The sequence below is a fragment of the Mercenaria mercenaria genome, chromosome 11, assembly GCF_021730395.1.
Source record: "Mercenaria mercenaria strain notata chromosome 11, MADL_Memer_1, whole genome shotgun sequence".
NCBI lineage: Eukaryota > Metazoa > Mollusca > Bivalvia > Venerida > Veneridae > Mercenaria > Mercenaria mercenaria.
In genome coordinates, this window is record NC_069371.1 from 74,420,252 (window position 1) to 74,433,994 (window position 13,743).

General features: G+C 36.6%; 1 protein-coding gene across 1 annotated transcript in view; it reads left to right on the top strand.

Annotated features, from left to right (window-relative positions):
• LOC123531299 (probable ATP-dependent RNA helicase DDX23) overlaps positions 1-13,743 on the top strand; it is a 39,904-nt gene that overhangs the window by 9,472 nt on the left and 16,689 nt on the right. The window contains exons 6-9 of the mRNA XM_053517764.1: positions 2,716-2,892; positions 5,742-5,821; positions 6,714-6,939; positions 7,631-7,776. Coding sequence (XP_053373739.1) covers positions 2,716-2,892; positions 5,742-5,821; positions 6,714-6,939; positions 7,631-7,776 — 629 coding nt within the window. The remainder of the gene's footprint in view (positions 1-2,715; positions 2,893-5,741; positions 5,822-6,713; positions 6,940-7,630; positions 7,777-13,743) is intronic.

Genomic DNA, 13,743 nt, shown 5'->3' on the forward strand with positions numbered 1-13,743 from the left:
GGCCTTTGATATTTAGTGTGTAGCATTGCCTAGTGGATCTCTAACAAGATTGTTCAAATTATGCCGCTGGGTGAAAAGAGGCCATGCCTTGGGGGTCACTTGCTGTATCAGTTATATAGGAAAAAATACTTCAAAAATTATCAGATCATTTTTCCTAGACTGTTTAATAATAATTACCTGATGACCCCAAGCGATTAGGGATCACTTGACTGTGACCTTGACCTACTGACCTATTTTCTTGTTTTTTAGCTTGACTGTTGGAAGAATAGGGGAGCTATCCTACTCGCCCCTGCGTCAGCGTGAGCGTCACACAAATGTTAAAGTTTGCGTACCACCCCAAATATTTTCTAAGTCCATAGAGATATTGCTTTCATATTTTGCATACTTGTTTACCATCATGACCCCAGTCTGTAAAAAGGAGGAGGCAACTCTATCAAGCATTTTTACTGAATTATGGCCCCTTTTCGACTTAGAATAAATATTAAAGTTTGCCTACCACCCCAAATATTTTCAAAGTCCATTGAGATATTGCTTTCATATTTTGCATACTTGTTTACCATCATGACCCCAGTCTGTAAGAAGGAGGAGGCAACTCTATCAAGCATTTTGACTGAATTATGGCCCCTTTTCGACTTAGAATAAGTGTTAAAGTTTGCGTACCACCCCAATTCAAAGTCCATTGAGATATTGCTTTCATATTTGGCATACTTGTTTACCAACATGACCCCAGTCTGTAAAAAGGAGGAGGCAACTCTATCAAGCATTTTGACTGAATAATGGCCCCTTTTCGACTTAGAATAAATGTTAAAGTTTGCGTATCACCCCAAATATTTTCAAAGTCCATTGAGATATTGCTTTCATATTTTGCATACTTGTTTACCATCATGACCCCAGTCTGTAAAAAGGAGGAGGCAACTCTATCAAGCATTTTGACTGAATTATGGCCCCTTTTCAACTTAGAACAAGTGTTAAAGTTTGCGTACCACCCCAAATATTTTCAAAGTCCATTGAGATATTGCTTTCATATTTTGCATACTTGTTTACCAACATGACTCCAGTCTGTAAAAGGAGGAGGCAACTCTATTAAGCATTTTGACTGAATTATGGCCCCTTTTTGACTTAGAATAAATGTTAAAGTTTGCGTACCACCCCAAATATTTTCAAAGTCCATTGAGATATTGCTTTCATATTTTGCATACTTGTTTACTATCATGACTTCAGTTTGTAAAAAGGAGGAGGCAACTCTATCAAGCATTTTGACTGAATTATGGCCCCTTTTCGACTTAGAATAAATGTTAAAGTTTGCGTACCACCCCAAATATTTTGAAAGTCCATTGAGATACTGCTTTCATATTTTGCATATTTGTTTACCATCATGACCCAAGTCTGTAAAAAGGAGGAGGCAACTCTATCAAGCATTTTGGCTGAATTATGGCCCCTTTTCGACTTAGAATATGCTTATTGTAATGTTAAAGTTTTACTCATTGCTTATATTATACTATCAAGCACTGAGAATAGTCGAGGGCGCTGTCCACTGACAGCTCTTGTTCAGATAAAGCCTTGAAATTTGGATGACATGTACAGTTTAGCACACCGATCTTAAAAACTGACTTTCAGTGACCATGAATGTGACCTACTGACCTACTTTCTTGTTTTTCAAGATACAGCCTTGAAATTTTTATGACATGTACAGTTTAGCACACCAATCTTAAAACTGACTTTCTGTGACCATGAATGTGACCTACTGACCTACTTCTTTGTTTTGTTTTTGAAGCTTTAGCAAAGAAATTTGTTCAAACAAGGAATTAAACTCAGGTGAGCGATATAGAGCCATCATGGCCCTCTTGTTTGACGTAGTTATGGCCCATTTCCAACTTAAAATTTGCCAAACTCATGGTTTCCGGACAATAACTTATGAAAGGCTTGACAGATTTAAATAAATTTTGGTACACAGGTGTAACATCATAAAATACAGGTCAAGTTTGACTTTGGCTACAAACCACCAATTTTTTGAAGTAGTTATGGCCCCTTTCCAACTTAAAATTTGTCATACTTCTGTGACAAGGCCGTCTTGTGGGGGTATTATTCATCACTCCTGTGACAGTTCTAGTTCAGTTGTGTTCTATGCTTCCAAGAATCTTATTGTAGATCTTAATTTGATATCAATTCTTAGACAGATGTCTCAGGTGAAGACTAATTGAGCCGCGCCATGAGAAAACCAACATAGTGCGTTTGCGACCAGCATGGATCCAGACCAGCCTGTGCATCCGCGCAGTCTGGTCAGGATCCATGCTGTTTGCTAACAGTTTCTCTAATTGCAATAGGGTTTGAAAGCAAACAGTATGGATCCTGACCAGACTGCGCAGATCCATGCTGGTCGCAAACGCACTATGTTGGTTTTCTCATGGTGCGGCTCAATTAATATTTATGTAATATTGATTAGTTCTTAGACAAAATAAATTTAATGTCTTAATTCTAGCACTGAAAGCAAATTTTTAGGCTGTGTTTGGAAATACATTTTTCAACATAGTAAATTCTTGTGTAATGTGCAAAATGTGTAGGAAAATTTGTATGCCATGCATTTTTTCCATTAAAGAAAAAAAAGTTAAAATATTTAAGTGGGAGTGGAGGAATTCTTTGCTTTTCTTTTCTGAATATATTTTGTATGGTTAGAAAACTTTTTCATGTATGTAATAATCGTCTTTTTTTCATTAGGAAAGATATCTAGGAATAAAAAAGAGAAGGAAACGAGTTCGTAGATTAAATGATCGAAAGTTTGTATTTGACTGGGATGCAGGAGATGACACATCCATGGACTATAATCCATTATACAAGGAAAAACATGAAGTTCAGTTCTACGGTAGAGGTCATATTGCGGGGGTCGATATAAAGGTACGATATTTACAAGTTTTTTTCATTGGACACAGATCATATGCACTGTACAGTCGTTTAGTATCGTGCTCATAAAATGTCGTGGTTTTAGCCAGTAGAGCTATTGCTTGAGGATATGTTTTTGTGGATTTAAACTTTCAAAGAGAAAATGAATAGGAATTATATTTATTTTTTGGGATTGATGTTGTGGATATTGATGCAGTCACCAGATCCACAAAAAGAAGTGCCCCATGAATATAAATGATTTCCGAGTACATGTATTTTAATTCAAATCTTTTCAAGTGCATTAGGTCCAACTTTAATTTCCGCTCTTTAGTTTAACTGCTTACTTGGTTAGCTCAGTAAATAAAGCACAAAAATAGGAATAACAAAGGTGAGATTTTGATCCTCCGACCAGGCCCAGGGTTTCAGAAATCTGCAAATTTATTGGTAGCCCATTGGGCTACCAATATTTTTGTCTGGTAGCCCGAACATTTAAGTTTATTTGGCAATGACCGTTTTGGTTTATTTACTAAGTGCTTGTATACTACAGTTGGATGGAATGCTTAAATTAATATAGGGTTTCATTATTTTAGCCATACGCACATGTTGTTATAGATTTTGTTCTCTTAAATAGCAATTATCATTACTCGTTTTTTAGCTCACCTGAGCACAAAGCTGTGTCCGTCGTCCGTCTGTGCGTCAAGTCGTCCGTCGTCAACATTTGTGTTTAAATGACATCTCCTCCAAAACCACCTAATGGATTTTAATGAAACTTGGCCATGATTTTCCTCGGGTGGTCCTCTACCAAAGTTGTTCAAACGGTTCCGCTTGGTTGCACATAGGGGCTGCCAGTGCTAAAAATAGAAAAAACTTCAAACGACATCTCCTCCTAAACCGATGGTCCAATTTTGAAATAATTTTTACAGAAATGGTCCTTATGCTACTTTCTACCAAGATTGTTCAAATAATACCGAATTGTCAAAAACATGGCGGCCAGAGGGCGTGGTCACTTTTCCCTATATGTATATAGAGGAAACTTTAAAAATGTTCTTGTATGAAACTGCTTGTCCATATTTAGAATAATTTTACACAAATGGTCCTTGTGTGACCCTCTACCAAGATTGTTCAAATTGTACCGATTCGTCAAAAAACATGGCCGCCAGAGGGCGTGGTCACTTTTCCCTATATGTATATAGTGGAAACTTTAACAATCTTCTTGTATGAAACTGCTTGTCTGATTTTAGAATAATTTTACACAAATGGTCCTTGTGTGACCCTCTACCAAGAGTGTTCAAATTTTTCCGATTCGTCAAAAAACATGGCTGCCAGGGGGTGTGGTCACTTTTCTTCTCTGAATCAATAATAGCTAGAGCCTTGATATTTGGCATGTGATATCAGATTTGTAATGTCTACCATAATTGTTCAAATTATTGCCTTAGGTTCAAAAGTGTGTGTGATGTGTATAATATAATAAAGGCTAACATAGAAGAAACCTAACTCTGTACTTTTACAAACACACTTGAAGCCTTGTACAAAGGTGAACGCTTTAGGGTGAATGACCCTCTTGTCTCCTTATTGTTCATTTTAAAAGATAAAACTATTTAAACTGGCCATTTTTCTTCCGTTAGTTACTGCAACATGACAATATCATAAAAGGAATGCCAATGAACTTTTATATACTTGCAAATTCCTTTGGGCAGTACCAGTTGCAATTTATCTTATAAAGTCATTTTAAGTCAAAAAGTTATTCAGTCTGATTCTTAACCTCTTTTAAAAAGTAGTTTAATAAAAGGTCTAAAACTGAGTACATTTGTAAATTTATAAAGTCTCACTTTCTAGACACTGTGTATTCACTTACCCGAATTAGTGTTTGTCCGAAATTCTCTATTGTTTCTGACATGAACTCGCTGATTTTTGCTAAATCATGGTCGATTTTTTACATGTTATAAATATATTAAATTAATATTAAAAGCATAAACTCGGTGTAAGCACTAAACTGCCTCATAATCAAATGTCTTTGATCCAATGTATATCCCCTCCTCACTTGTCAGCGAAAACGAAAGTACACTTTGGCAGGTGGCCTGGCCATTATGATTGAACTCATATATCTGAAGACGGGGTGCCCAAAGATAATTTAGAAAAACATCAAAGTTGAAAGGTTTCATCAAAAACATTAGATTAGTATCATTACCTTGTGAATTCCTCCTCGTGGCATTGTTTTAGGCCTGATTGGTCCTCTTTATATATTTTGCAAACATAATTGATACCCTAGAAAGCCTTAAAAATTTTAATTTTAGCCCCAAATTTTGTTGATTTTAAGCGGTAAAATTAGTCTTACTATTTATTTATTCAAAATAGTGAATTAACAACAAATATAACAGTAATTTACTGGTTTTATTTTCGAGAAAACAAAAATCGATAGTACCGTGAGACCGATGCTGCTCTCCGCCGTGGAGATAAAATTTATACCGGTGTCGATGTAAACTCTACTTTCGTTTTCCATCCACCTCAAAATTGACCAAAATTTTTTTTTTTTTTTTTTTCCCCCAGGATTTTGGACTAAGATCGGGGGTGCGCATTATACACGGGTGCGCATTATACACGGGTATCTACGGTACATTTTTTTTTGGTGGGGTAGGGGACTGCTTTATAACCTGTTGTGGAGAACATGTCAGTACTAGTAAGAATCCAGGAACACAGGCTAGATGGTTAACTGACACTTTCAAAAACACTAAAATGCTGCACAAAAAGAGTCAAGTTTAAATGACAGACAGAATTTTTCAAACACTCTTTGATAGGATCAGAATTTGTATTTATTATGCTACAAACTGTATTATGATAACACAATTGTACAATTTTGATTTCAGCAACAAAAGAAGGATCAGTCCAAGTTTTACGGAGATTTGCTGGAGAAAAGACGAACTGATGATGAGAAAAACCAAGAGAAGTAAGATACAATCTTTAAAGGCACTGGCCTCCAGATCGTACGGAAAAAAGAAGATTTTTTTTTCAGATAATTATATGGAAATTAATGCTGTATTTCTTAAAAATGCTTTGAAACTTAATTACTGACTGGCTGTATGTTACGGAAACATACGAGAATTAGTTGTTTTTACTACTTTTTACGATGAAAATCGAAAAGCGTTTGTAACGCTTTACATGAGGTAAATTGCCTTGATTATAAATATCTATATTTAACATGCATTGAACACAAAATCCTCTATAGCGGTATTGGTAACGACAGCGGAAAACTTCTTTATTGCCGCGGCGGTCCGGGTCATTGACGTGGTCATCTTTTTTTCTTGATTTGGCATTTTTAAAATAGTTTAGAAACAAAAACATATTCTAATGTTCATAATATGGCCAAACTGAAAGAAAGATAATTTTTTAGCCAAAATCTGAAGGTCAGTGCCTTTAAGTAAATTTTGTTAAGAATACTGTAAAATTTGAAATATTCACAAGGGATTTATCTTTGCTTTACATGCTAACTGAATGTATTCATGAAAAGGATACTCACCAATGTGTTATTTTGTTAATATAAATAGCTCTATCTGTTTTTCAATATCACGAAAATTTTACCACATGAAACAACATGTAATAATTCCAATTTTAAATATAGCAGATTTTTAGCTTGCAAAAATGTCTTGATTTCACAGTAGTCGAAGGATTAAATAGAAAAAAAAATCAGTACTTTATTTTCCTTATTGAAAATTTTGTAACTAGTTGGGAAAAAAATCTGTTTTAGTAAAAATATACCATTGGTTAATTCTGTCTTATTCAAGCAGAATTAGTAGATAAGAGGCAAAATAAAGTCACTCTTATATTCTTTTGTGAAATAGGAAGAGGCTGAAAGTTGTTAAAGAGAGAGAAAACAAACGGAAGTTCGATGATCGGCATTGGACGGACAAATCCCTGCAGGAGATGACAGAGAGAGACTGGCGTATCTTTAAGGAAGATTACAACATTAGCTGTAAAGGAGGCAGAATTCCTAACCCTATAAGGAAATGGAAAGAAGCAAGCTTACCTAAAGAGCTGCTAGATATCATTGATTCAATTGGTTATAAAGTATGTCTTTGTTTTTCATAATATAATATTTACATTCACTATATTTTATGTGGAAGAAAAAAAAAAACATTCATTTTTGTATAAACAACATTGCCATATCAATATCAAGGATGGTTCTTTCCTCGAGATTGCACGCGCAATCTGTCATTTACAAAAAACATGAACAAAATGGCGTTGTTCGAAAAATTCTTTCAAAATTGGACACAAAAATTTCAAAAAGAACAGTAAATTACAGCTAAAACAAATTTTTCTCACTTTAAAGATCAAAATTGAATTGACACGACCATATGGTTTTTCAGTGGATTTTACGATATTTTAAATAAAAACCAGGAATTGTATTTTTATTCGAAAGTTAATTACAATTGAACGTGGGCGGGTCTTTTTAGCTGTTCTATTTAGATGTTGAAAAGATTGATATCCTGACATTTATTTTGATTTTCTGGTACTCGTGGAAAGCAAACCACTTATTTTTGTAGAAAGCTACTGTAAAAATGTAAATATAAGAATTGAATGCTATTTATTGTGGAAAGTATAGAGAATTGTCTCTTGAATACCAGTCATTGAACCACAGTGGTGACTCAGTTGTAGTGTGTGCCTTGTATGTGAGAGATAAGAGTTTGATCCCTGGTCAGGTGATACCAAAGACTTTAATAATGGTACAAGTAGTTGACATGTTTATCTTTTATTTTAGGAACCATCACCTATTCAGAGACAGGCCATTCCGATTGGGTTACAGAATCGTGATGTTATAGGTATAGCCGAGACTGGTAGCGGTAAAACTGCAGCTTTCCTTATACCTCTTCTAGTCTGGATTACATCATTGCCAAAAATAGAAAGGTATGGCACCCAGAAATACTTCTTGTTTGAAAATGCAGTTAGTAAAACAAAATTTCGACGAATGAATTGTAATTATGTAGTTCTCATTTTTATAGAAAATACATTAGGCTGTTTTAAAGTATGCGGAAGGGGAAGTCCTTCATGCATTCTATAAATAGTCCAAGGTATTTTTATATTTATTTTCTTTAGTTGACGATACTTTGGACTCCTGATTGCTTTTTAGCTCGTCTGATTTTTGAAAAAATATACAAGGTAATGTCGTCACTTGATTTTCGGTGTTGGTAAAAAATTTTGTTTAGGTCCACCTTTCCTTAAAAACCATAAAAGCTACAGCTTTGAAACTTTGCACACTTGTTTGTCATCATTAGGTGACTTAGTAGGCCAAGAACCATAACTCTGATGTGCATTTTGTCAAAATTATGGCACTTTTGTACTTAGAAAATTTAAGTTTCTTGGTTAAAATTTTTGTTTAGGTCCACCGTTTCTCAAAAACTATAAGAGTTACAGCTTTGAAACTTTGCACACTTGTTAATCATCATTAGTCAATTATGTAGTCCAAGACCCATAACTCTTATAAGCATTTTGTCAGAATTATGGCCCTTTTTATACTTAGAAAATTTGAGTTTTTATACGCCCGTTTGAAAAACGGGACGTATTATGGGAACGCCCCTGGCGGGCGGATGCGCGGCGGGCGGCGTCCACAGACTTTGTCCATAGCATTTCTTCTACATGCATAGAGTGATTTTGATGAAACTTGGCACAGTTGTTCACCATTATGAGATGGAGTGTCATGCGCAAGAAGCAGGTCCCTAGGTCTAAGGTCAAGGTCACACTTAGAGGTCAAAAGTCAAATTCAAGAATGACTGTCCGGAGCATATCTTCTTCATGCATGGAGGGATTTTGATGAAAGTTGGCACAATTGTTCATCATCATGAGACGGAGTGTCATGCATAAGAACCAGGTCTCTAGGTTTAAGGTCAAGGTCACGCTTAGAGGTCAAAGGATACAAGAATGAAAACTTTGTCCGGAGCATTTCTTCTTCATGCATAGAGGGATTTTGATATAACTTGGCACAAATGTTCACCACCACGAGGCAGAGTGTCGTGCGCATGAACCAGGTCCTAGGTCTAAGGTCAAGGTCACACTTAGAGGTCAAAGGATACAAGAATGAAAACCTTGTCCGGAGCATTTCTTCTTCATGCATAGAGGGATTTTGATATAACTTGGCACAAATGTTCACCACCACGAGACGGAGTGTCGTGCGCAAGAAACAGGTCCCTAGGTCTAAGGTCAAGGTCACACTTAGAGGCCAAAGGTCAGATACAAGAATGACTTTGTCCGAAGCAATTCTTCTTCATGCATGGAGGGATTTTGATGTAACTTGGCACAATTATACACCATCATGAGACGAAGTGTCATGCGCAGTTCCCTTCTTTAGAATTACTTCCCTTTGTTGTTACTATAAATAGCTTATATTGTAACTTTTTCATTACTAGTCGTAGGGAAAGATCGAGACCACTTTTCTGTAGTACAACATGCATGCTACATCCAATTTTGAGTTGTATTTTGACCAATCTCTACCTGGTAAAGATTCTTATGTGGACTTACAATTTTTTTGGGATTTTTAGCTCACCTGTCACATAGTGACAAGGTGAGCTTTTATGATCACCCTTCGTCCATCGTCAGTCCGTGCGTGCGTCAACAGTTTCGTGTCTGCACGATAGTGGTTTCATTTATGATTTTATTTTAACCAAACTTGCACACAACTTATATCACCATGAGATCTTGGTTCCTTTCTTGAACTGGCCAGATCCCATTATGGGTTCCAGAGTTATGGCCCCTGAAAGGGCCAAAATTAGCTATTTTGACCTTGTCTGCACAATAGGAGCTTTATTTATAATTTGATGTTTACCAAACTGGCACACAACTTGTATCACCATAAGATCTTGGTTCCTTTCTTGAACTGGTCAGATTCCATTATGGGTTCCAGAGTTATGGCCCCTGAAAGGGCCAGAATTAACTATTTTGACCTTGTCTGCACAATAGCAGCTTTATTTATGATTTTATTAGCTCACCAGAGCACAAAGTGCTCAGGGTGAGCTATTGTGATCGCTCACCGTCCGGCGTCCGTCCGTCCGTCCGTCCGTCCGTCCGTCCGTCGTCCGTCCGTCCGTCGTCCGTCCGTCCGTCCACACTTTCCTTTAAACAACATCTCCTCCTAAACCAACAGGCCAATTTTGATGAAACTTCACAGGGATGTTCCTTGGATGGTCTTCTCTAAAAATTGTTCAAAGAATTGAATTCCATGCAGAACTCTGGTTGCCATGGCAACCGAAAGGAAAAACTTTAAAAATCTTCTTCTCAAAAACCAGAAGCCCTAGAGCTTAGATATTTGGTGTGAAGCATTGCCTAGTGGACCTCTACCAAGTTTGTTCAAATCATGACCCCGGGGTCAAAATTGACCCCGCCCCAGGGGTCACTTGATTTTACATAGAAAAATCTTAAAAAATCTTCTTCTCGAAAACCAGAAGCCCTAGACCTTAGATATTTGACATGTAGCATTGCCTAATGGACCTCTACTAAAGTTGTTCAAATCATGACCCCGGGGTCAAAATTGACCCCGCCCCAGGGGTCACTTGATTTTACATAGGAAAATCTTCAAAAAATTTCTAAAATAAAGCAGAAGGCCTAGGTCTTAGATATTTCACATGTAGCATTGCCTAGTGGACCTCTACAAAATTTGTTCAGATCAGACCCCCGGGGTCAAAATTGACCCCGCCCCAGGGGTCACTTGATTTTACATAGGAAAACCTTAAAAAATCTTCTTCTCAAAAAGCAGAAGCCCAAGAGCTTAGATATTTGACATGTAGCATTGCCTAGTGGACCTCTACTAAAGTTGTTCAATCATGACCCCGGGGTCAAAATTGACCCCGCCCTAGGGGTCGCTTGATTTTACATATGAAAATCTTCAAAAATTTTCTTAAAATAAACCAGAAGGCCTAGAGCTTAGATATTTCACATGTAGCATTGCCTAGTGGACCTCTACAACATTTATTCAAATCATGACCCCAGGGTCAAAATTGACCCCGCCCCAGGGGTCACTTGATTTTACATAGGAAAATCTTCAAAAAATTTCTAAAAATAAACCAAAAGGCCTAGGTCTTAGATATTTGACATGTAGCATTGCCTAGTGGACCTCTACAAAATTTCTTCAAATCATGACCCCCAGGGTCAAATTGGCCCCGCCCCATGGGGTTACTTGATTGTACATAACAAAATCTTCAATATTTTCTAAAAATAAACCAGAAGGCCTAGAGCTTAGATATTCGACATGTAGCATTGCCTAGTGGACCTCTACAAAATTTGTTCAAATCTTGACCCCCCAGGGTCAAATTGACCCAGCCCCAGGGTTTACTTTATTGTACATTGGGAAATCTTCATAAATTTGCTTAAAATAAACCAGAAGGCCTAGATCTTAGATATTCGATGTGTAATATTGCCTAGTCGACTTCTACAAACTTTATTCAAATCATGACCCCCGGGGTAAAATTGGCCCCGCCCCAGGGGTTACTTGATTGTACATTGGAAAATTTTCCAAAAAATTTCTGAAAATCATCAGTTTGACATTTGAAACATATTACTCTGGTGAGCGATCCAGGGTCATCATGACCCTCTTGTTTTAACCAAACTTGCACACAACTTGTGTCACCATATGATCTTGGTTCCTTTCTCGAACTGGCCAGATTCCATTATGGGTTCCAGAGTGATGGCCCCTGAAACGGCCAGAATTAGCTATTTTGACCTTGTCTGCACAATAGCAGCTTCATTTATGATTTGAATTTAATAAAACTTGCACAAAACTTGTGTCACCATAAGATCTCAGTTCCTTTGTTGAACCGGCCAGATCCCATAATGGATTCCAGAGTTATGGCCCCTGAAAAGGCCAAAATTAGCTATTTTGACCTTGTCTGCACAATAGCAGCTTCATTTATGATTTGATTTTAACCAAACTTGCACAAAACTTGTATCACTACAAGATATTGGTTCCTTTCTTGAACTGGCTAGATTCCTTCACGGGTTCTAGAGTTATGGCCCCTTAAAGGTCCAAAATTTGCTATTTTGGCTTTTGCAGCCATATAGAGACTTCATTTATTGTTTTATTTGATACAAACTTCCAAAATATCTTCAACAACAATAAATCTTGGATTCCATGACAAATCAGACCCATTCGTAGGTTCCAGAGTTATTTTATATCTGATTACCTCCCCTGATTGTAATCAAAATGGATTTATATCAGTAAGTACGTGTAGGACTTATTTGAAATTTCATTATTGTCATGAGTTGGACTGAGCCAATGAGGGTAGATAACTATGGACTGATTTTATGTCAAATTACCTCCCTTTATTTCAAATTAAAATGGGTATATCTCCGTAACTAATGAAGATACTGATCTGAAATTTCATTTATGTCAACAGAATTATTTAGCAGATCCTTCTTTTGTTAACTTACAATCATTTTTTTTTTTAATTACTTCCCTTTTACGTTACTATAAATAGCTTGTTTTTAGTAACTTTTTTATTATTGTCCGTAGGGAAAAACCAAGACCACTTTTCTGTGATACAACATGGATGGTACCTCCAATTTTTAGGTGTATTTTGACATATCTGTAATTTGTAAGAATTTTTTTTCTTTTTGGTTTAATTTCTTCCCTTAGTTGTTCCTGTCCTTTGGACTTAGATATTTTTTCTGAGGACCTTCTTGTCCTCAAGTGCAATGATAACAGGTGATCGATATAGGGCCATCATGGCTCTCTTGGTTTTTTTTTTTTTTTTTTTTTTTTTTTTTTTTTTTAAGATTAACTTCCCTTAGTTGTTACTATAAATAACTTATATTGTAACTTTTTTATAATGGACCGTAGGGAAAAACCAAGACCACTTTTCTGTGGTACAACATAGATGTTACTTTCCAATTTTAGGTGTATTTTTAGGTATTTCTACCTGGTAAGGAGTTTTTTTGTGGACTTAGAAAAACAATAGACTTACAATGATTACTAAACAACCACAAAATTAAAATTCCATTTGCAAATACAGGTGCTAGAGTAAAGAAATTTGCTGTGACGGGCGTATATTGTGACATTCTGGCACTCTTGTTAGCTCACCTGAGCATGAAGTGCTCAAAGGTGAGCTTTTGTGATCGCCCTGTGTCCGTTGTCCGTCGTCAGTCGTCTTCGTCGGCGTCACTCTAGAGGTCACATATTTGAGCCAATCTTAATGAAACTTGGTCAGAATGTTACCCTCAATTAAATCTTGGATGAGTTCGATATTGGGTCATCTTGGGTCAAAAACTAGGTCACTAGGTCAAATCAAAGGAAAAGCTTGTTAACACTCTAGAGGTCACAGTTTTGGCCCAGTCTTAATGAAACTTGGTCAGAATGTTACTCTCAATAAAACCTTGGACGAGTTCGATATTGGGTCATCTGGGGTTAAAAACTAGGTCATCAGGTCAAATCAAAGGAAAAGCTTGTTAACACTCTAGAGGATACATTTTTAGCCCAATCTTAATGAAACTTGGTCAGAATGTAACCGTCAATAAAATCTTGGATGAGTTTGATATTGGGTCATCTGGGGTCAAAAACTAGGTCACCAGGTCAAATCAAAGAAAAAGCTTGTTAACACTCTAGAGGTCACAATTTGGGCCCAATCAGAATGTTACCCTAAATAAAGTCTTGGACAAGTTTGATATTGGGTCATCTGGGGTCAAAAACTAGGTCAGCAGGTCAAATGAAAGGAAAAGCTTGTTAACACTCTAGAGACCACATTTATGACTATATCTTCATGAAACTTGGACAGAATGTTAATCTTGATGATCTCAAGGTCCAGTTTGAAACTGGGTCATGTGGGATCAAAAACTAGGTCACCAGGTCAGATCAAAGGAAAAGCTAGTTTACACTGTAGAGGCCACATTTAT